General features: G+C 44.2%; 1 protein-coding gene across 2 annotated transcripts in view; it reads right to left on the bottom strand.

Moving 5' to 3' along the window:
* The window catches only part of PCDH19 (protocadherin 19), a 161,972-nt gene extending 139,051 nt beyond the window's left edge, over positions 1–22,921 (bottom strand). For both annotated transcript variants that reach the window (XM_089536693.1, XM_089536695.1), the window contains exons 1-2: positions 20,534–22,921; positions 16,047–16,374 (exon numbers count right to left, since the gene is read on the bottom strand). In XM_089536693.1, the coding sequence (XP_089392819.1) occupies positions 16,047–16,374; positions 20,534–22,683 (2,478 nt within the window). In that variant the 5' untranslated portion in view covers positions 22,684–22,921. The remainder of the gene's footprint in view (positions 1–16,046; positions 16,375–20,533) is intronic.
* Positions 22,922–24,293: the final 1,372 nt, after the last annotated feature.

The raw sequence follows: 24,293 nt of genomic DNA, 5'->3' as shown, positions 1-24,293 counted from the left end.
CCCTGACAGTGAAGGAATGTAGTAGAAAGGCCCAGAGAGTTATATCAACCAGTAACACATTAGAACAACTTTGCTAATAGGCAGAGTATACACTGGGGCACTGCTAAAGAAAAGAGAGATAATGCATCACACACAAAAAGAAGATATGTAAACAAGCATATGCTAAATTATATGCATAGATGCACAATTAGGAAATATTTTTATAATGCAAGTCAAAACACAATATACCCCTGCACTGGAAGAGCCTCTAACCAAGTGACTTGTGTGCCTCCTCAGTCTACTCTCCAGATGCTAACTGTAAGTAGGCAACAAAGCTCCTGCTCTCCCTTCTTAAGATAACTTGAGTTTGAAGATACTTCTTAAATACCTTCAGATGGAGGATTATCCACTGCAATGCAATTTTTATTTGTTTGCTTACCTACACATACCTGTCAAGGCATCTGAAGTACATTAACAAATTGAAGACAAGAAATCTTGCTGGTGCCAAAAGACGCCTTGTGAGAACAAAGGCACATACCTCTGGCTTTGAATCAGCTTTGCAGAAAGATTGTGTGACATGATCAGATGGAATGAGGAAAGTGCAGTCTTTGGGCCGTATGCCCTGAAAGCTCCCAAGTCCCCCCCCCTTTTTTTTTTAAATGATGTAATTATCAGTCAATCTTCACCTGAAAACCATCAGAACAACCCCAAATGTGCAAAAACCAGATGAAAACACCCCAAGTATCTCTGTTTTCATTGGAGTTCCTTTCAAAATAGTTACATGAAGTGAGCAATACCACTTCCAGTCACCATTTTGTGAGCACTGAATAAAAAAGAAGTTATTTTTGCATATTGGGTGGTGCAATCCTTGGGAAAAGTGTGGGATGGAAATCAGCTCCTGTTCAGTCACCCAGTCCTATTAAAGACAAGGTGAGCTGATCTTTCCCTCAAAACAAAACATAAGCACACTCTAGCCTAGGAGATGCTTCTACTGACCCAGCTATTCTGAGACTTGATACGAGCATTTAATAAATGAGGAAAGATGGCAATCTGGCTTACCTGTTTATCCAACACAACATTTTAACATCACAGCAGTCTGGATTAGAGAGAATTCATCTCAGTTCAGATGTGAATACTGTAATGCCCTTCAATTCATTATTCTTAATTATCACAGTTCACATTTAAATTTTAATTAAAGGTGCAATCAATTTTTGTTGATTCATTTTATGAGGCTTTTTAGACCCAAACGTTTACAATGGACATTTTACAAATTGGATCAATATTGTGGTGGGGAGAACAGGCAGGGAATTACTTTCCCATTCAAAAAGAAAACAGCTACATCTCACATGAACTGAAACTTCAGATTTTGCCAATTTGCTTTATCAGAATTTCTGACTGCACAGAGGCTTCCAGGTATATCCAATTCTATGCAGATTTTGCACTGTAAATGAATTCTGGTTCTCCAACAAGCAAGATTTTGCCCTTGGGGTGGACAAGGTTCCTTGCCTCTTACAGTCCAGATGAAGGAACATAGAAACCAGTACTCTCCCATAAGCATTTCCTCCAACTGTCCCCATTTGGCAAGGACAAACCCAATTTTCCTCTGTTGTCCCATTTTTTCAAGTGCTTTTAAAATGTTCTAGTTTCTTTCTCCTCCTTCCATTTTTCCCCTTTGTCTCCTATAAAATGAGTGCAAAGTGCAAAAGTAGTTTGCACTGAATCAGTTAAGCAGGTGGCAGAGGACAGAGCAGAACCTTGCTCTTTCCAGTAGGCTCAAGCAAAAGCAAACTGCTGGCTCCTCTCCTAACTTGTGTATTGTTCCACACAAATAGTTATTACCATCACACTATGAAGTTGTTTGGCCACATGTGTTTTCATCTGTGAAATGTTGGTGGGTATGCATGAGCAAGCTGGATGTCAACATAGCACCACTGCAGTACTGCAAGAAGAAAGGAATTTAGCAACTTACCTCATCCTCTGAAGATTCCTCTCATGTTAGTTAAAGACAATCTTCTGGGGAGGGGGATTTAGGAAACTGCATCCCTTTATACAGAGTAAACCAAAAGCGGTTCTTTCAAAATATGTTATTGTTCTGTGGATGGCATTGTCCACTGAAACTTCTGGTAGCACAAGACATCCCACAGCACAATCTCTCAGTAGAATAGGGATATGGTAGGAATCCACATACACAGTAACTCCCTTATATTTGCCATTAATGGCAATTTTGCCACGATTAGAAATAAGGTTTGACCTCAACACACACACACACACACACACACACACACACTGGGAAATAACCACAAAGTGAAAACATTATTATTCCAAAGACAACTGCTTGTGTGGGCATCAAGATGTGAGTACTCCACAGGTCTATTAAAAGCACAGGACTGACTGCCACACTTAAGACTTCTCAGATTTCTAGCTTTCCCTGTTTTAATTTTTCACAATCAAGTTTCTAGTTCTTATAGTTCAGCATCTTCAAAACAGTCTACTAATATCTAGAATAATCTCTGAAGACAGAGCAAAGACTGAATTAGATTTCCACTGGACTGAAGGCAGCATCCTGAGACTCTGCTTAACTACCATTACTAGGAGAAGTAACAAAATAAGTGAGGGAGGGGTGCAAACCTGTTGATGCCATAATGTTTTCACATCCCTAAATTCGACTTTTCTTCCATGGAGAATTTGGGGTTACAATGGGACAGAATTAGGATGATTTCCTTATACCACAAAGAATGTGGACTCCTGTCTATACCGTGCAAATATTATTACCACCTGTAATTCTATTCCAGCCAAAAGAAGAATGGGAAACATTTGTTTTTTAGAACAAGTAATCTTTACAAACATCTAATCCCTGGGGACTTTTTTATTTCAAGATTCTTAACTGTTAGAATAAAAAGGAGCCTTGAGATTTAAAAAGACCAGCCCGGTATTAATACAATCTCAAGTCTTTCTTCTAAAAAGACAGATAGCTGTTGTTCTGTTATTTTTCTTTCCTTTTCTTCTTTTTTAACAGACACCCACTCGCTACTCAGGCACAAAACATCTCATGCTAAGTGGCATATAAAGCTTACCATGTTTACCCTTGTATCATATCTTGCATCAAGCAATGTTTTGCCTGGGCGTCACGGCAATAAGGGAAAAGCCACACATTCACTGGGAGCATTAGGAAAATCTTCCTGACACTCAAATCTATAAGTCTGTTGTTCAACAGCCTCCCCAGGGAAACAGCAAAGGCTTGGCTGCTACAGTCGTTTAAAATGAGAACGGACAGAGCCCTGGAAAATACACCGTAGAGAGACTCAGTAGATGAACCCAAAGAGCTCTCTCCTCTCTGTCTCTGTTATCTTTAACACCTCCAATTGCATTATCTGGATTCTGGCTGAGGTGCTGGTAATTACAAAAAGCATTTCCACCTGGCAGGCTTTGTAATGATCTGCTTTATAAACAGATAACTGCTAATGAGCAATTATTATTATTCATAATAATAAAATTAAGTACTCTGATGCAGGTGACAGGCACTTCACTGCTATATCAGATCCACAAGAAAGGAGACACAAGACCCATCTGGATAGGACCAGAGCTCGCAAATGTTATTTTGGAGACTACAGCTCCTACAGCGCCCTATCAAGTATGGCCACTAGATAGGCCAGTGGGGGCATTCTGGGAGAGGTAGCTCTGGGTAGTTCAAGTTTCCATTAAGACATTTCAGTGTCCTTCATAAACTTCTGCCTGCTACTCCCAAATACACCTCATTTCCACATAAACCTATACTTCTACAACAGGCTTATATTCCAAGATTGATGTTGTTCAGAAAAGCAATACAAGCTGTCATCTTCTAGTGATGACAATCAATTACAGATTTTTAATCAGTTATTGGCCCATCTTTAAACAATTCAGCCTGCAGTAGCAAGAGTGCTTACCAAGCTACACGTGTAGAATTGCTCAAAAGCATTTAGCAACAGCAACAGCATTTCCATTTCCATACCACTTATCAGTGAACTCAGCACTCTCTAAAGCTCTCTAAGCACTTTACAACCTGTAAGCCAATTGCCTCCAACAAGCTGGGTACTCATTTTACTGAGCTATGAAAGGATGGAAGGCTGAGTCAACCATAAAGCCTTGAGATTGAACTCACAACCTTGTAGCTGCAGAACTGGCATTTAACCACTGTGCCACCAGGACTTCATAATACCACTCTACCTCAACTGTACCACAGCAGACTATTGGTAAGCAGCCCATATACTGAAATCATCTCCTGGTAATAGAAAAGCGGCAAGTAAAATGGTCTGCATGAGAACTCATGTGGAAAAAGCACTAATACATGATCTCATCCATGTGCTTACTATTCTGGTACAGTCTAAGACAAATTTGATTACACAATTCTGCTGTATATGTAGCTCAGCTTCAAATCCTGTTAAAACCAACGGGATGCACTTCCAAGTAAATACTGCCAGATCAGATTTGGAATCTGTAAGCTAACTAACCACAAATGTTTGGCAGAAATAGCACATTTGAACCCTTGCTGGTGCAATACATGTTAGTATGTAGCTCTCCTCTTTTATTTAGACATGTTTAAGCTTTTCCTTTCTTAGTTCTTCCCAAAGAATTCTGTGCAACGCAAAAGCTTGCTACCTCCCTCCCCCAACTCCAATACAGTTATCCAGTATGATGTGAACCCGGACTGACATTAGCAACCAGCTTACAGAAAACCGAGTTATTATTCACAGGTCAGTGCTATTCAGGTGTAGTTGAGAAATCTGATTATAGTTTTCATATCAACACCGACAGTGAGATGGAGCTTTAATTCTCTGGAACGGTGCTATATTACATCTGCTGCATGCTCTTAATTACATTTTAGACTCTCCCTCACTCCCAGCAGCTACAGGCTGTTGCATTCACTATTGGTTCTGGGCACTCGTGCAATGATGCAGAAGTTGTCTTGGTACCGACCTTGAAAAGGCCAAACACGGAAATTTCCATATAAGAATCTTGGACTTTGATAGGACAGAATGTGGTGCAACAGAATCCAAAAGAGAGTATCCATGAGAAAATGCAGTGGGATAAAAAAAGGTAAATTCTACACAGCATTAGCACACATATTCCTTATATATAGCTATGTATCTTTGTTTGGATGGATGGAGAAATGCACACACACACACACACACACATTCAAATGTGGAAAGCATTTTTAATATACATTATCTTGGCAATCCTTGATAATATCTCAGTGCAGGTAGGGAGTGTGGCATAGTGCCTACACCACTGGACTAGGGGAAATCCAGGTTCCTATTTCCACTCAACCATAAAGCCTGAGGCCAATGAAAGCACTATCACTCAACCTAACTTATTTTGTAGGGCCATGTACATCCCCTTGAGCTCCTTTAAGGAAAGACAAGATATCAACATGAGAACAAAAATGATAACACATAAGTAATTTCATGTCCTTAGTACTGAGGAGTAAGGAATTAGGATTGGATTCAAGTCAAAGTGAGCTTCCAGCAAAATGCCAGTGGGACAGCTCCTACAGTGATTTCCTCCCCATCCCTAGTCCCACCCCAACAAACACAGTCATTGCTGTGCCTGCCAACCACCCTAGGCACAGATTCAGCTGCCAGTGGCAGCTTATTGTGCCTAGCTACCTTGCAATTCAAATACCTCAAACGCTGTGCAACAGTGCTATATCAAGCCATTCCTGGGCACGATGGAAATTAACAATGGACGGTGGCTGCCCAATTCTGCCACAAGAGAAGCCTGGTAGACCAAACATCAGCACTAAGAGACCCCAATGCTGGGCCTCAGCTGCTGCTTGAGAAGATGCCAGCCTTGGGAGGAAAAATGGCTAAGGCAACCCAGCGATTTTGTGATGAAGGTCAGTGCTACTCAAAGTGGTGGTCAATGGACAGATGCCAGACCCTTAGCCATTGGCTGCCAGTCCCTGATGAGTTTCCAAGGGGAATGAAACTTATACCTAACTGCTACATTTATGGTGCCTGACACACTGGGGGGAAATAATTGCTAATCCCCAACATCAGATAGCCTGAGAAGCACTGATGTAAGTGAAATTTCAGCTTGCTGTCTTGTCAGCCTGCTGAAACCTCAGCTCACTATTTTGGTGCATATCTATCCCACAGGCTTGACATGCTTTAACTTTATTCCCAGTCATCATTGGTTTGGTTTTTAGAAGGAGCAAGTGGTCCTCAGAACAGTGCCGTCATCAAAACCACAATGCCCAAGATGGGGAAATCACGACAATCAAACTGGAATAAAACTCACATATCATCTGTAAAGCAGATTCTCCCTTAGCCTAGGAATGAGGTGGATGTTGACCTTCTGGATACTGTTGGACTAGAACTCCCATCATTCCTCATGTTTGGCTATGATGACTAGGGCTGATGGGAATTATACTCCAGCAACCTTTAGAGGGCCAAGTATTCTTCATCTCACCAGGGAGTGATCTACTGCTTTAAAAAATGCTGTTTGTTTTAGACTACGCTTCATGTTGATAAACAACATGAAGCACAGTCTAAAACAAGCAGCATTTTTTAAAACAGTAGATCACTCTGCTACTCTGCTACACCATTTTCCAACCACAAAACAGTGCTTACTTTAATGGCTATGTTCAAACCTGCCTTTTCAAATTAGTTCATTTCCACATTAACTCCCAAATGCCAAGGCACTTCAGTGGGAATCAAATAATCATTGTTCTCCTCAGATTTGTCTTTATATATTAGAGTGAAATCCTAATATTCCTTCAAGAAATTCAAGTGTCCAAAGTTTTGTGCATCTGGATCATCACAACAACTCTGTGAATTGGACATTATTAAGATGGAACAACTGACTCCATGTCACCTGGCGAGGTACATGGCTGAATGGGGATATGAGCCTAATTTATTTTTCTCCAACATGCTGACTCTGCAGGCCCACTAACAAAAACATCAGCTATCCCAGATCACATTGTGACAAAAGAGGCAGAGCCTTCCACAAGCATTTCACTAAGAGTAAATATACAGTAATAACATAACAAAAAGTTGCTGCCCTTTGTTGACATGCAAAGTCTTCTGCCTGAGAAGCCATTTCTTTCGCCCTGGCTAAAGTCTAGTGTCAACAACCAGGACAACTAAAACAAAAGCAGGGCAGAGCTGGGACAAGACACTCACAGTGGACCCTCCCCAGAGACCACTCACCTCCTGCTCCTCATTGCTGTTGCCACTATGCATATATCTGCCTCATCCTTCTGGGCAAAATCTACTTCAGTACCCAGAAGCAAAATGGCTGGGAAGCTCCAGAGACTGACAGTGCATCCACCTGGGATATAGGTCTTGGTAGGTTTCAGGTGACGGTGGATCTCCTGACCTGAACTTAGGTGGCCAAAATGCCCTATGCCAATATTGATTGACTTTCAGCTCGACTCATAATGGTGTAGGAAGGTATTAACCTGAGCCATACATATCTTATGTACCATAGACATTTGTTGTTGTTGTTAAGTGTCAAGCTGATCTCGACTCATGGTGATCCTGTGGCTGAGACACCTCCGAGACTCCCTAACCGCCACTGCTCTGCTTAATACCTGTAAATTCATACCCATGGCCTCCTTAATAGAGTCTATCCATCTAGCATGCAGCCTTCCTCTATTTCTACTTCCCTCCACCTTTCCTACCATTATTGTTTTTTTCCAGTGACTCATGCCTCCTCGTGATGTAACCAAAGTACAACAGCCTCAGTTTAGTCATCTTGGCTTCCAAAGAGATTTCCAATTTGATTTGTTCTAGGACCAATTTGTTTGTCTTTATGGCTATCCATGGTGTTCACAGCACTCTTCTCCAGCACCAGATCTCAAATGAATTGATTTTCTTCTTCTATGATTCTATGATTATTTGCTTTATTAACTATCCCGCTCTCGCATCCATACATGGTAATAAGGAATACAATCGCTTCTGCGATTAATGCTCAGTTGTATATTGTTGCTCTTTAGGATCTTTTCTGGTTATTTCATAACTGCCCTCTACATTCTTAGTCTTCTTCTGATTTGTTGACTGCATTCCCTGTTCTGATCAATGTTTGATCCCAGATATATGAACTCTTTTACTATTTCTATTTCCTCATTGTCTATAGGTTGAGTTTGTGTAGATTCTCCATGATCATTATTTTTGTTTTCTTTATGTTCAACAGGAAGGCTGTCTTTGCACTTTCTTCCTTAATCTAAGGCCCAGTACAGACCGGCACTTAGCACTGGCCTGGAGCCAAAATTAGGGTTCTGTAGAGCTGGGCGTCCACACATGCCCAGCCCTACTATCTGCATGCAGGCACCATGATTGCACGCACCCATCCATACAGGGCACACAATGATGACATCAGGCAGTGCAGTGCCCAAACAGCACAACACAGACATCATCGTTGCACATGAGCGCACCAACAGCACACCACACATGCCACAAAAAGAATCCGCCATAAGCAGGTTCTTTTTACGCCTCGTGGAAGCCGCAGCATTTGTCTGCTGTAGCCGCCATCCAGATTCTCCCAATCTGTACAGCCCCTAAATATCCTTAGCCATAGTCAGGCATTAAATATTTTTAACTGCAATTCCCAGCATAGCTACATGGTGCTATGCTGGTACAGACTAGGACTCCTGGATGTTGCAGTACAACAACAAATGGATGGACACATGATTCCTATCTCATCATCATATATGGGAGAAGAATAAGGCCAAATATCGCATCACTCCCAATGTTCTCCCTGTGCTGAATGAGTTCTGGAGAAGATTTTTATTGACATTTAAACAACTAAAAGACTTCCATGAAGCTAGGCGCCCTGCTTTTTCATGGGTCCTAAATCAGCACAGAATTCTACTCATTTTCAAACATGAACATAAACAATTAAACCATGGCTGGCCAAAATGCAGTCCTCCAGTTGCTTTGGGACTGCAGCTCCCAGCATTCCTAACTACTGAATATGGTAGCTGGGAGTTATTGTCCAACAACATTTAAAAGACTGTAGTTTGTTAATTCCTGGATTAAAGGAAGAGTGAGCTTCTCCAGACAGGGCAAATGTGCTGGGAGGATACTGGAAGCTCTGGCATTTGTTGCTGTATTTCTTGAATTTTTTTGGACATTCAAATAACATTTTTGTTGTCCCAAATTATTTTCTTGTGATTCCCAGGATGCATTGCAACTCGCCCCAGCCCCTGACCCCACTCTCTTATCTCTTTTTAATACTGAGACCTACAGGAACAAAAAAGTATCCTTTTTGTCTCCTGTTAGCTGTCTAAAGAATTACAGTGCTACAGTTCATCAGTGAAATGGCCCTTTTTGCATTGTAGTATTCTTAAAGAAAATATGAAAATTCAGAAAGCAGATTTGCCTTTCAAACTATAGGACCATCTCAGCAAACCATGCCCTAATTTTAAAAAAAATTGGAAGAGGTCTAGTGCAGATCCAACAAACTGCTAAACACCCCCCCCCCAAAAAAAAAAAGAATGTAAACCTAAGGAATGATTTGTGATAATCAACACTTATTTAGACCCCACTGGAACAATCCTATGTCACCTTATATCTTCTTGTAGCCCTTTCTCTGACAAGTAGAGCATTCACTGACAGCAAGTCTTGAGCAAAAGACTATCTCTTGTACTGAGCAAGAGCTAAAGCCAAAGTGGGAAACATGTGGCTCCCTAGATGCTAGTGGACTGCAACTTCCACCATTCTTCATCAGCAGCAATAGGATGTCTGGGATTTACAGCAATCACATCTGGCGGGCTGCATGAGTCCCAGCTCAGGGATAAAAACCATCACATCAGTTTTGCCCTCTCAACCATCCAAACCAATTCCTATAAACTAAAATGCCTAGTGCCTTATGTTTCAATTTGCATACAGAAATCAATAGTGGAAAGAAGATTTTGTCTATGTCTTCTACTGTTGTTCATGAAATATGTGACTGTCCAGAGGTTACTGGAGAGCAGTTTCCATGATCTCTCACAACTGCCAAGACAAACTGTAATCACTCCCATAGCCTTTATGATGGACTGGGGACAAAATGGAGGAAAAACCTGAAAGGCCACCTATGCCAGGGTGAGATGTCATGAACATAAGAGCCAGGTTAAACACCTGTGACACCAGTTACTTATTCCTCACCTAGAAGACCCAAAAGTTGCACAAAGTCAGTTTCCCATTTACAGGGAGGTAAGCCTGGATTCCCCTGCATTTACTTGGGTACCAAAAAAAGGGAATACTGTGGAACAGGTCATAAATATTTCAACAGTTTTTCAGCTTTCTTATTCTGTTTAAAGCTGAAAACATGACAAAACCTTTGATTTTACTTAATACCACACAATAATTCAAAGAGAAACAAACCAGCATTAGGCAAGATTGCCCAACAGAAGGGCTGTACATGTGCATCCTTATTTGCTACTTCTAACACTGAAGAAAACGGTTATTTCATGATAAAAGCACATTGCACAGCATATCTATACATGCACACACACACATTGCTGGGAAGGAGTGGGAGGGAAGACATTTCATCATTAAAATGTAAAAGAGGATGAATGTAAGGAAATCACCCTTGAGGTACTGGCTTCATTTCATGGAAATCGGCAATGGTACTGACAAAGCAATATTTTTTAAGAATGTGTATATGTAATGTGTGTATCCTATTAATAGTCTCAACTGGAGCAAATTCATTAATTTCAACTACTGTGGTGAATCAAGACTGCTATAAATCCCATTGATTCAATGGGTCTACTCCAGTTTGGATTAACAATGAGATTTAGGCCACAGACTCAGCCTTCTTAAATTCAATGGGACTCACTATCAGGTGGATCCCATTGAATACTTATGTCACCTATATTGATGTTTAGGTATCAAAGAATTAACTAGTTGCAATGCATTATCTACTTACTTGTGAGTGAACTTCACTGAACTCACCAGGGCTTATTTCTGGGCTGAAGTAGGCAAATTATTGCTCAGATATAACCTCTTCAATTGGTTGAGAGAGCTAGTGCCTCTGACCCTTTTGATGTTTCAGACTACAAGTCTCATCATCCCTAATCACAGCACATATGAGGTAGGGCACATGGGGACTGCAATGCAAAACATCTTAAAGGCTCCCACGAATAAGATCCATTAGCTTTGCAGCATCCTCTCTTAATGGTCCCAGTTAAGGAACTTCCTTTCAAGTGAATCAGTCTTGGATTCGACAGCACTATATTTTTAAAGGACCATTAAAATTTCTGTCTTCCAGACTGTCTTTCCCTAAGAGTCTTGTTTGTACGGTTGAGCTTTACATGATTCTGAGTTGTTTATTTTATTTATTGGAATCCATCGTTTAGTGCTACAATGCTACAGTGCTGGGTCATAGCAATGTACACCAATCTGATGTTTCTAATATTTCTTTTGTGAATGCTTTGCGAGGGCACAGCTCTGAGCAGTCTATAAATATAACAGTTATCAACCAGAAGAGCAAATCGGCAACAGCTAACTCAGACAATTAAACAGAAAGGCTGTTTGAAATATTTGTTTTTCATCCATAGTATTCCAACCCTCCAGAATGAAAATAAGCGAGAGCAGCATTAACAGGCAGACCCAACACTGAACATCTACCGTACTAATTTCAAAATAAACTGTCATATTTTACCTAGAGAAACACAGATGGTTCTCCTACAGCAGCATACATACTGCTGCCTAACCCACAATCTAACCTTGTCCAAAATGATTTTTAGAGGGGGGAAATGGGAGCAGAAACAAAAAGTTCTAGTGTGGAGAATTCTTTTTTCAGAATTCTGCACAGCTAGCCACAACCTTGTACACAATATCCTATTCCAGTGATGGCTAACCTATGGCACGCGTGCCAGAGGTGGCACTCAGAGCCTTCTCTGTGGGCACATGTGCCGTCACCCCAGCACAGAGTTTGCCAGAGTTTGTTACTAGAAAGCCAAAGGGACATGGCACTTTGCAATTAATAAGTAGGTTTTGGGTTGCAGTTTGGGCACTCGGCCTTTAAAAGGTTCACCATTTCCACTCCAGCCCATCTATAGTCCAATCTCCTGTAGCCACTGAGCATAAATAATAAAATAAAATTTTTATTTGTATACCGCCCTTCCATCAGATCAGGGCGGTTTACAGCAGATTTAAAAACAATACAATAAATCCATACAATACATACAATATATCCATAAAAACAAAGACAGAAAAGCCCCGGATTAGCCGATCCCTTTGCCAGTGCGGAGGAAGGAGGCCTAGAGGACTTTAATCAGGGAATGCAATCCCAAACAGGAAGGTCTTTAAATCCCGTCTAAATTGGGCCAGGGAGGTGGCTGAGCGGAGCTCTATGGGTAGCGTGTTCCAAAGGGCCGGGGCGGCGATGGAAAATGTCCTCCTAGTAGTGGAGACAAACCTCGCCCCGGGAACCCTAAGTAATTGCTGCCCCGATGTTCTGAGGGTGCGGGGCGGAATGTATGGGGAGAGACGGTCCTTCAGGTATCCTGGGCCCAAGCCATTTAGGGCTTTATAGGTCATTACCAACACCTTATATTGCGCCCGGAAGCGAATGGGCAGCCAATGGAGATCTTTTAGCACCGGTGTTATATGACTGGCCCTGGAAGTACCAGTGCCCAGCCTGGCTGCCATGTTCTGCACCATTTGTAGCTTCCGGGTTTGGTATAAGGGTTGCCCCATGTAGAGTACGTTGCAGAAATCCAGTCTCAAGGTTACCAGGGCATGTACCACAGTTTCAAGGTCCCTCTGGGCCAGGTATGGGCGCAGCTGGCGAATAAGCCGAAGCTGATGACAGGTGCTCTTGACTGCCGCATTCACCTGAGCAGTCAGGCGAAGGGACGAGTCAAGAAGCACCCCCAGACTGCGCACGGAGTCCTTCACAAGGAGCGTGACCCCGTTCAGGACTGGTGGAACCACCGCCATTCCTGGGCCAGGGGAACCTATCACGAGTACCTCAGTTTTCTCTGGATTCAGCTTGAGTCGGTTTTCCCTCATCCAGCTCATTACTGACTCCAGACAGGCCACGAGAGGAGAGACGCCATCCTCAGTCACTGCATCAGTCGGAGACATAGAGAAAATTATTTGGGTGTCATCAGCGTACAGATAACCCTGCACCCCATGTCTCTGGATAATCTCTCCCAGCGGTTTCATGTAAATGTTAAATAGCATGGGAGACAGAATGGCTCCTTGAGGGACCCCAGTTCTAAGGGCCCTCTCATCGGAGCACACGTCTCCCAGCTGCACCATCTGGGACCTTCCAGAGAGATAGGAGCGGAACCACTGGAGCACAGTGCCACCGACTCCTACCTCTGCCAGACGTCCCAGAAGGATACCATGGTCTATGGTATCGAAAGCCGCTGAGATGTCCAAGAGCACGAGCAGGGACACGCTTCCCCTGTCGATGCCCAGACGGAGATCATCGACCAAGGCGACCATGGCCGTCTCAACCCCGTAACCCGCCCGAAAGCCAGTTTGAAATGGGTCCAGATAATCCGTATCATCCAAGACCGCCTGAAGCTGGAGTGCAACCGCCCTCTCGATCACCTTCCCCAAAAATGGCAGCAGTGAAACTGGCCGATGATTATTATGTACCAGGGGGTCGAGGGAGGGCTTTTTTAGTAAAGGTTTTACGATGGCCAATTTAAGATCAGATGGAAATTGCCCATCCCTCAAAGATGTATTAATAATCCGGCGTAACAATGAAGTCACAGCCGGTCCCCCCTGGGCTGCTAGCCACGAGGGACAGGGATCGAGAGAACAGGTTGTCTTCCGAACACTTCCGAGGATCTTGTCCACATCATCGGTACTTACCAACTCAAACCGATCCAGTTTAATGAAGTCCACGGAGGCCCTGGATGCCTCTACCCTAGGTTCTGCTTGAATGTCGGCGTTAAGACCTTCGCTTATCCGAGACGTTTTATCCGCGAAGAAGTTATTAAATTGGTCGCAGCAGGCCTTAGAAGGTTCAAGGATCTGGTTCAGGGCAGGAGGGCGCTGAGTTAGTTCCCTGACTACGCTGAACAACTCTGCTGGACGCGACTCCGCGGACGCGATACGAGCACCATAGAACGAATTCTTTGCTGCTCGTATCGCCTCTCCATAGTCCTCTAACAGTTGGGCTAGGAGAGTCTTGTCGTCTAAGCGAAGGTGTTTCCGCCAACGGTACTCTAGCCGTCGCAGCTCCCGCTTCCTTGCCCGGAGATCTTCCGTATACCAGGGCTTGCGTTTGGAAGCGGGTCTGAGAGGGCGCTTGGGAGCGATACTGTGTATAGCCCTCAAGAGACCGGTATTCCAGATGCGTAGGGTTGGGTGTGTTTGTGCCTTGAAGTTGCCAATCAACCAATGGTGACTTCATGAATTTCACAGCATTTTCTTAGGCAAGGAATCAGAGGTCATTTGCCATGGCTTTAAAAGCTTGCCATGGTATTTTTTTCCTCTTTAAAAAAATCTATTTCTGCAACCTGACAATATGGAGGTACTGCTGTTGACCATTTGATATAGGGTGACCTATATTATTTTCTTTATTAATAAATAAAATAAACATAATGTTGGCAAGCAAAAGCATTCAAAGCCTGACGATTAAAAACATTCTTTGGTGAGAGAAATGACTCCATGAAGAAAAACCGGAAGTTGGTGTCTAATATCATCATATGCCAACAATGCACAGCAAACATAATTTAGGATGGTACTTATCTCACAGTCACACTGCCACCAAATTAGCAAGAGTCACTGTTTTGCTTTCCTCACATGTTAATGCACAACTTTTCACAGCGATGTTTTTAGGAAGGCATGTCTCCAGGGCTACATCCAAAATAATCCGGTTTGACATCACTTTAACTACCATGGCTCAATGCTATAGAATTCTGGAACTGTAGTTCACAACAAACTACAGTTCCCAGAATTCCATAGCATTGAGCCATGGACGTTAAAGTGGTGTCAAACCAAATTATTTCTGCAGTGCAAATCAGTCCATAACTAAGCGCTTGCAACTCAAGTACCAAAAATTTGCTATGGCAAACTGTCATCATGAAGTATGGCCATGTTTTATGAAATTAAAAAAAACAAAAGCACTTGGAAAAACCAGGCCTTCCTTAGGCCTATATGGCCATATCTGAACACCAGATACACACCACCGCAACCATTTACTTACAACTTAAACTAAATCTGTATTCCAAACCATTCTAAATGTTATTGTTTAAACTACAGGATGATGCTTAAAAATCCTTGTGACAACACAGTGACAAGACTCCAACTATAAAGCAAAAATAAATTCTCAGGACATATTTTTGCTTTCCCTTCTACACACTCCTGGAAGGACAGGGAAGTCTAGCAGCTAGAACTAGAGTCTACACCCCAGTTTAGATAAGAAATCTTAATAAACAGTAAAGTAAGCAGTGTTATATTGGTACTTTTTGTGTTCACCATGATAGTCCCCCCAGCTACAAATAGGTACCAAAAATACAGACAGCTGTCCCAATTCATAACCATAAAACAACTCCAACAGTTTTCTCTCCACCATGAGTTCTTTTGCAAAGCTAATGGGTCCAAATTGCCAAATCACAGCTGCCAAATTGCAAACCTAGTATGAGGATTGATGCTACATTAAGAAAGAATAGCAAAAACTGAGGAAGTGAGAACTTATATCCTAGTCAAAAAATGATCAGTGCTTTGACCCTGCTGTATCAGAAAATAAGAGTAAAACAAAAATAAAATAAAAATAAACTGCCCTTGTGAAGCAATCCAAACACCAAGCCTGGTTCCAACAGCAGCCACCCAGTGGCCCCAGAGGTCCTAAAGAAGGCATCAATTAAAATTGCTACCCAAAAATAAATCAGATCATGTATTGCTCTCCTGGTTAAAGGCCAGAGATGGACCTCTCCTCCTTCGTGGATTTGTTTAATCTCTTTTAGAAATCATCTAAATTAGCAACCATCACCACATCAGAATCACACAGAAGTAACATTGTTTTCCCCAGGAATTAACCACAATATTTCTGGATCTTCCCAAGGAGAGCATGATGAAAAATGGCCATCCTCTATCTGAGGGAATGCTCTATTTTCCATGTGTCCCCTCCATGCTCACCTCTGGTAGTGGCATCCCATTAATGATGAGATCCGGCTGCTGGGGACTCTGGCCAGTGAAGGTGTGCTGATAAATGTGGTTGGACCCTGTGTTCCTGTTGTTTTGATTCTCCACATTGAGAAACGTGCTTTCTGATCGGCGGCAACCCAGAGGCAATGTCTGCTGATGATAGTCAAAGTAATTGAGGGATGAGGTCAGGGATGAACAACTCACTACGTTCATTTTATCGGTTTCTTCTACATCCCGTGGCACTAGGCGAATGTCATTCTTGCTGATCTTTTTCTTCTTGTTGGATTTCTTTTGGTGCCCATAGGAATACTCTGCAATTCTGCAGGACACAAGAAAGCAAAATGAGTATCTTACTTCATCCTCAAACTGTACTCTAGTCAACAGAGAATCCCAAAGGTTCCCAACCAGATGCAGGATCATTGGCTTGACTTGGGTAGTGAAGGGTCTTGGGTTTATCTTTCATAGGCACAAAAAAAGTTTGTCGATTGGATACATAAAGAGATAAAGTGAGGAATAAGGGGAGGAAGGTCCCCTGGTTTTGTCTGCTGCTTAGAACTGTCGTATCTAGTTACCAGAGATATAGTTCAGCCTGCAGAAAGGGAAAAAATAAGTATGCAAATATATGTGAAGTGAAAAGGGTATGTGACTCCATTTCCATTGGTAGTAAGAATTTAAAAAGTTAATTAAATTGATTAATACAAATGTGTAAAAAGGGGAAGAAAATCAGTACATGAAGGAATTGTTCCATGAATCATAACTGTACACCTGGCATGAATCTTCTCCCTGCTTGCCCTCTTGTGTTTTCTCAAGCTGTGCAGCATAGACTTGTAAACAGCTGCTGTTCTGGTCACATACAGTGAATAAAAGGGAGAGAATGAGAAGAGGGGTGCCTTTTTATAACTAGACTATAGCTATTTAATTTTGCCAAACCAATACAAATTTATGTGGATAAGTTATTTTTATATATTTATTTGTAAGACTGATACAGTATCCATACTGCTTTTGCTTTGCAGTTGTGTTTCCTCTCATAACCTCTAAGAAGTCAAACGTTTTTCCTAAACCCCTGCAGTGTCTTATTCTCTAAACACTATTCCTGTGGGGCAATTTTTATTTTACAGACTATAGTGTTGTGCTTTAGAAGAACAAAAATCTTTTTGACCTTCAACTAAACCAGCAAAATCTACCCTGCTTTGTCTCTAACACACAAGGAACAAAAGAGGGAGGAACCAGAGAAGTTATCAGTAAACAAGGACCAAAAAAATAATTAAAAACATGACCGCATTCAGTGTTATCTTAGTGAGTCTAGATCGAAGTTGCTGTGATTTGGTATTACCGTTGGGGACTGTGTATTCTTATCAGTGCCACGCAGATGTAGATACACACGGAAGATGCCAGGCGTTGCAGTCTTCCCAAAGAAACAGGTTTGACTTTAAGCAAGGCCTGAAAAAAAAAACCTAGTTTCCAAAAATAAGGACTCTCAGATTTTCAAACTGCAATGCTGGAAATTATCCACTACTGATGAATTAGCAGGATGAATAATCTGGAAGGATCTTCGCACACACACACAAAAAAGATGATGCTTAGGCGCAGGTGGAGGGCACCAAGCCAAACTGGTCTCTTTCTTGCTCATCTAATGTGCTGAATGAAAGAGCATTTTCTATTAAGCATCCCAGGCCAATTAATATGTATATAATATCATTGCAGTACCCACTTCCTACACAGTAACGTAACCTCGGAAGGAAGGGAGGGAGGGAGTGCCCCCTTCTAATATACTGCAATCTACGTGCCCATCCTAAACTACAGAAGTCTAAATTTCGATAATGCTGGAAAAATGACAAAAGAAAGGGAAAGAGCAGAGAAAAACAGCTTTCATACCAGGCCAGATCACTGATCCAGGAAACCCAGTAAGAGCTACTCTGATTAGCAGCAGTACTCTGGAATCTCATGCATAGAGGGCTTTGCAAACATCTGTCCATTTAAATGGGAGAGGGAACCAGGCCTTCGGTATGCAAAGCATCAGCTCTACCACTAAACTAAAGAACTCCACACAAAAGGCAAGCTTAATAAACAAGAGAGAGACAGAAAAGAGCAGTGGAGTAAAGAGAAAATCAGTAAAGGGAGGTAAGTAATGATTATTTTTAAAAAATACTAATAGAAAATGAAGACAGCAAATCTTAAAACTGTACACTTTTGTGATCCAGAGGTCAGACACGGCAGGCTGATACACAGCCATGATACTAAGCAGAGGAACCAATGAACACTGCCTGCCTCCCAACACCTGTCAGACACCCTCCCTCACTGCACAGAAAACACAGGTTGCACAAAAGATGCTTCATTTTCTCCGCTTCCTATGCTTTCTCGATATAGTTGCATATAATAACATTGTTTTGCTCCAAATCTCATCCCATTTATACTGATCAAGAGATGGTTTTCCCTCTGGGCACTTCAATACATCCTTTTTAAAAAAAAACAATCATGCGGATTGGGAAGGGGTATGGAAAATAGATCTCTATGTTTCTTTGGTGAGCTGCTACACTTAAAAGTTATCTTAGGCAGCAATCCTATTCACAGTTCATGGGGGTGGTTCGAAAACTGGACTCAACGGAGCTTACTTCTGAATATATATCAGAGGGATTACACTATTTATTGTGGTCTAAATGTTTCCAGCTAGAAACGAAGGAACCCTAAAGGCATTCATTCTGCTGTCTTATTTGTGTGTTTTCCCTCCTATTGACCAATTATTTAATTAAAGCGCACTTCATTAATCCCCCAGCCATCACACTAAACCAACTGGTTATACAGAAGTGCAAATCTGTTTGAGGCACTGACACAACTGGATTTTTTCCCCTTCAGTGCCTATTCTTGTTTAATGGACCGAGCTGGCAAGAAACTTGGCATATTAGCTCTCATTTAAAAACCAAACAGCTCCTAAGAACAGCACATGCTATGTCATTTGCAGACAATTTTTCCATATGCATAGCCACACCAATCACCCAGTGGAGCTGTACATTGTAAAATGAAGTGAATGAGGGGAAGAGAAATCCCAAACTCTCCATAATCATTATATCAGTATAAATAAAACTTTAAAGACTGCAGATCCTTCCAGACTCTCTAAATGGCAAGAGGCATTTGTACATTTCAAAAGAAGGGGCAAAATTAATTTCATCCTTTCCATCAGAAATGACTTAGCACTGAAGGAATGGAGAAGTCACGGCTATTTCGCTCATAACAGGATTAAACCATTTATGAGCCGTTGCAGCTGCTCCTTTATGGTGCCCAATTGATATTCATGTGCGGTTAGCATTTGTCTACTAACTTGTGCAACACAGAGAATAGCAAGAGAGAGACAATAATCACCAGGCTGTTACATATTCAGGGGGCTCAAATCCATGACTTAAAATTTCAAAAGCAGGCTCAGGAGCGGCATGTGCAGACATTCAGAAATACCAAATGCACAGATAACTGCAGCTAATTGGGGGAGGGAATTAAAATAAAGAAGACAATGGCATTTCAAATGTCAATTCAAAACAGAAATAAGCAACCTCTGGCTCTTTAGTGATTTGGCTCTAAAGTTTTGCTTTGGAGGGAGGAAGTGGCTTAGCTGTTGTTTTCCGACTGTAAGACTTAGAGCACAACATCCAAACTTAAAGAAGGAATCCTTCCCCCCTCCCCATTTTTCTTTTCTATTTTCAAGAAAGAGAATTCAAGCAGGCCTTCTAATAGCTTGCTTTTTCTCTCCTCCTCTCACTATCCTTGGTACATTTCACGCTGAACCATGCTTTCTTTCATCTTCTGATGCCAGCTCCCACGTTCCTTTTACGAACAACTCTCCTGGAGAAAACAAGGATAGTGCTTAAGAGCACCCACAGTGACCTCATCTGGTAGGGATGAGATATCGACAAGGTTGCAGAGGCCCTTGGGGGGAAAACCCAATGTCCATCTCTAGAGCAATCCCAAGGATATGGGTTTATTCCTCACTACGGCACCTAGACTCACGCCTCTCCTTGGAGGCTTAGCTTCCCTGCCACTCTGCATTCTCCCCCTCCTATCCACCCACCTACCCAAAAAAGGCAGCAATTCATCATCACATCCAAGGCCAAACAGAGCTGCACAGAAGTAAGCATTTATACCGACATGCCAAAAGCTGGTCACAACCTTCCTCCTGTTCCTTCTGTCTCTTTTTCCTCTTTATTCACATTTTATATATATAGATGGGGTTTTTTCATGGCTAAGGGATAAGGCTCTCTGATTACCAACCAACAGCAGGGAAATTTTTAAAAACAGATCCTATCTGGCATTAGATTTTGGGCAATTTGTATCCAATTACCATAGGAAATCCACTTAATCCCAACTGCTGGTATGTATGGCTTGAACCATCAGACCCACAGTTTGATTTTCAGCTTTTTTTTAAAGTCCTAACACATTACAAAGGTTTAACATTAAACATTCATTGGTACCAAGAAACAAGAATACTATACCTGCAGTTGTAGGTCCTGATTTCTTTGTTATCCCGCTTACACTTCACTGCTACAAAGATCATGGTGACAAACAGAATGGCAGCAATAGAACCAAGGGCAATAATAAAAATCAGGGACAAGTTAACAGATCCTATGGATTCCTGGGCATCCAGAGCTGGAGAAAGGTATATCAAAATCAAGGCAGAAGCTGAGAGAGAAGTTTTCCCATGGTCATGAGCCACCACTATCAACTCATATGTAGCCTTTGAATTCTCTCCAAAGGCTCTGGTGGTCCTTATCTCACCATTAACTTGGTCAATCTCAAAAAATCCTCTATCTCCTTCTGCCATCTCATAAGAAAGTCTCCCATTCTCTCCTTCATCATAATCATCTGCCTTGACCACTGTCACCAAATAGCCGACCCCCGCATTTCTGGGAATGTACACTTCTGCAGTCCCGTTGACTAGAGGAGGGGCAGTTATCACAGGGGTGTTGTCATTGACATCCAAGACAATGACTCGGATGGTGGCATTGCTTTGTAAGGAAGGGTTGCCTCCATCTTTGGCCAAGACCTTGAACTCAAAAGACTTGGTTTGTTCATGGTTGAAGGATCTCAAGGCATAGATGTCTCCTGAGTTGGGATTAATAGAGACATAGGTAAAGACGGGCATGTCTCGAACTTGGGAGGGCACAATCTGATAAGAGACGCTGCCATTAAGGCCTAGATCAGGATCCCGAGCAGAAACAGAAAGGAGGTAGGCCCCAGGAGTATTATTCTCTTGCACAATGACCTGGTAGTATGGTTTTGAGAAGTGAGGGTGGTTGTCGTTTTCATCTGTGATCTTGACAGTGAACGACTTGGTAGCTTGCAAAGAGGGGATCCCATTGTCCTTAGCTTGGATGGTGAGGTTGTACTGGTCCCTTTGCTCCCTGTCCAAACGTCCATCCACCAGGATAGTAGAGAAGCTTTCATATTCCTGCAGGCGGAAAGGCACATTGCCCAACAGCTTGCATTGCACTCGGCCATTAGCACCAGAATCACGATCAGAAACTCTCACCAGGGCAATCACATAGCCTGGCGGAGCATTTTCACTGACCTCCACCAGTTCGCTGTTCACAGAGAGCAAGTTAATAAGAGGAGGATTGTCATTGGCATCTTGCACACTGACTGTCACCTTGCAGTGGGCAGGAATAGAGTTGGGGCCGAGATCCTTGGCCTGCACGTCCAATTCATATGCATGTCCTTCCTCATAGTCAATTGCACCACTGACTGTGATCAGCCCTGTTTGGGAATTAATTTGGAAGAGGTCTCTGGCCTTTTCAGACACGTAGCTGTGGATGGAATACAACACTTGTCCATTGGTGCCCTCATCAGGGTCTGTCGCATTGAGTCTGATCACTGGTGTGCCAGAAGGAGCGTTCTCTGGCACACTGACAGTGTACGATGGCTCTTCAAAGAGGGGATTGTTGTCATTGGAGTCAATGACTCTGATATTTAACTCCACTGTGCCAAAATTGGGTGGGTCACCGCCATCCAAAGCTGTGATCATGTAACTGTAATGAGACTGGGTCTCACGGTCCAAGCTCTTCTCCACCACCAGCTCCGCAAAACGGGAGCCATCTCCGCGCGTCTTAGTCTCTAGTCCAAAGAGGTCATTGGGTGTGATCTCATAGCTCTGCACCCCAAAGCTCCCTGAATCCGGATCATAGGCACTCTCCAATGGCACCCTGGTGCCCGGGCTGGCTGTTTCCGAGATCTCCAGGGCAATCTGGTCTGTGGGGAAGCTGGGTGCGTTGTCGTTGAGATCTTTGATCTCCAGCTTGATCACACAGATCTCCATGGAGCTGGACATGACCTCCAAGGAGACCACACATTTGGGGCTCTGCCTGCAAAGTAGGTCCCGGTCAATCTTCTGCTTGGTGACTAGTAACCCTGATCCAGGATTGATGTCCACCAGGTGAGGTGCCGAATTCGAGACCACCCGGAAAGCAGTCGGCTGCCGGGGATCCAGCACAAAGCCAGCGTCTCGGGCATCTTTGGCTATGTTGGCAATCACAGTGCCGGCCCTCTGCTCCTCCTCGACGGAGTACTTGAGGTTGATCAGGGCTCCCACCCCGGTCCACAAGAGAGCAAGCAGGCACTGGAGCAGGGGGCAGGGAATATCCATCATCGCTCACGGTTGGATGCCCGGCCGCCTCCTCCCGCTTCTCTTCTCTTGTCGCCTGTTGATTTTGCGGTTGGAGAGGAGGGGAAGAAGGAGGGAGGGAGATGGGCTTGTAGTTTGGAGTTGCTTCCCCCAGAGATGGGAAGAAAGGAGCAAATCAAAAGGGGGGAAGCAGCAGGAGGGGGAGCAAGGACTGAAGAAGGAAAGCGGGCCTTTGGAGGGGGGTCCTCCAAGAGCTAACTGCCTCTTGTTCCCTCGCTGCCCCCCCCCCCCGATCTTGCAGCTGCACTCTCAGGCCCCAGCCCCAGCAGCCCCCCTTCCTCCCCAAAGGGAAGCAGACCCCCTCCTCCTCCTCCTCCTCCTCCTTCAGGTCAAGGAGAGGGCTAAGTCCCAGCCAAGGGCCTTTCCAATACAGATCCTGGCCCCCATCCGAGGGGCCTCGACCCACTGGGCTCCTGCCCTAAGCCATCCCTCAACCCCCCCCCCCCGAAAAAATGAGGACTGAAAGTGGAGAGGAAGGCGGGGGGAGAGGTAAGGGGAGGGGAGGGGGCCTCCCTGGGCCCAGGGGATGGTTTTAATAAAACCAGGGATCTTGGGAAAGCCCTGGGGAGGGAGAGGGGCAGAAGAAAGCCCCCCGGGGGAAAGTCAGGCTGGGCATGAAGGAGGCAGGGAGAGGGGGGGCTCTACTCCGGGACGTGCCTCCGGAGCGCCCTGCTCAGCCCCGGCTGCGAAGGGAGGCCGAGGAGAGGCATCCTGGGAGAGAGGGAGAAGACAGCGGCCGGAGAAGCAGGAGCGACGACGAGGAAAGAGGGATGAGGGAAGAGGACCAGGGATGAGTCTGCGGGGGAGGGGGGTCTTAAAGGCACCGCCGCCGCCGCCGCCGCCGCTGCAGCAGTCCCTGGCCCGGTCGCCTCTCCTCCTGCAGGGGGGCCTCCCGCCTCCTCCTCGGTCGGAGCGGAGCGGAGGGAGCAAACGGGGAAAGGAGCAAAGTTTGGCGCCCCCTCCTCCTCCTCCTCCTCCTCCTGCTGGGATGCTGCTTCGCCCCCTCTTCCCTTTCCTTGCCTTGCCAACTGAGGCAGAGGAGAGCCAAGTCCGGTCTGCCCCCTCCCCCCGCAGTCCCTCCCTGGCGCTGGAAGTTCTCTCTCGGGCCGCCTCCCCCTCCTCCTCCTCCTCCTCCTCCTCCGCTTTCCCTTCTCTGCCCCCTTCCTCCTCTCCCTCCTCCTCCTCCGCCTCCGCCACTCAGCCTCTGGCTCTCCTCTTCTTCTCCGCTGCTGCTGCTGCTGCTGCTGCAAAGTGCCGGCCGCACGCGAGAGAGCGCGGCTCCGGTCCGGAGCTACGGCAGGGCTTCAGCCAATGGGAGGCCGAGGAAGCGCGTTCCAAGCCGAAAGGGGCGGGGCCAGGGGATGAGGGACCAGAGTGGTACCCGGCTCCAGGGAGAGACAGGCAGCCAGCAGCATCCTTCCGCGCAGCAGCAGCAGCAGCAGCAAAGCCTCCGCTGCCTCCTGGGATGGAAGCGCCAGGCTGGGGCTTGCACTGCACGATCCACAGCGCAGAGGGAGCCAAGGCTGGGGGATTCTGGGAAGGGGCCCAGAGGGGCCCACAACCAACGACCATTC

The sequence above is a fragment of the Sceloporus occidentalis genome, unplaced genomic scaffold (genome assembly GCF_023333645.1).
Source record: "Sceloporus occidentalis isolate IW3139 unplaced genomic scaffold, rSceOcc1.0.p SCAF_8, whole genome shotgun sequence".
Taxonomy (NCBI): Eukaryota; Metazoa; Chordata; class Lepidosauria; order Squamata; family Phrynosomatidae; genus Sceloporus; species Sceloporus occidentalis.
The sequence above is the reverse complement of the archived record's forward strand: the minus strand, read 5'-3'. Positions and strand labels throughout refer to the sequence as shown.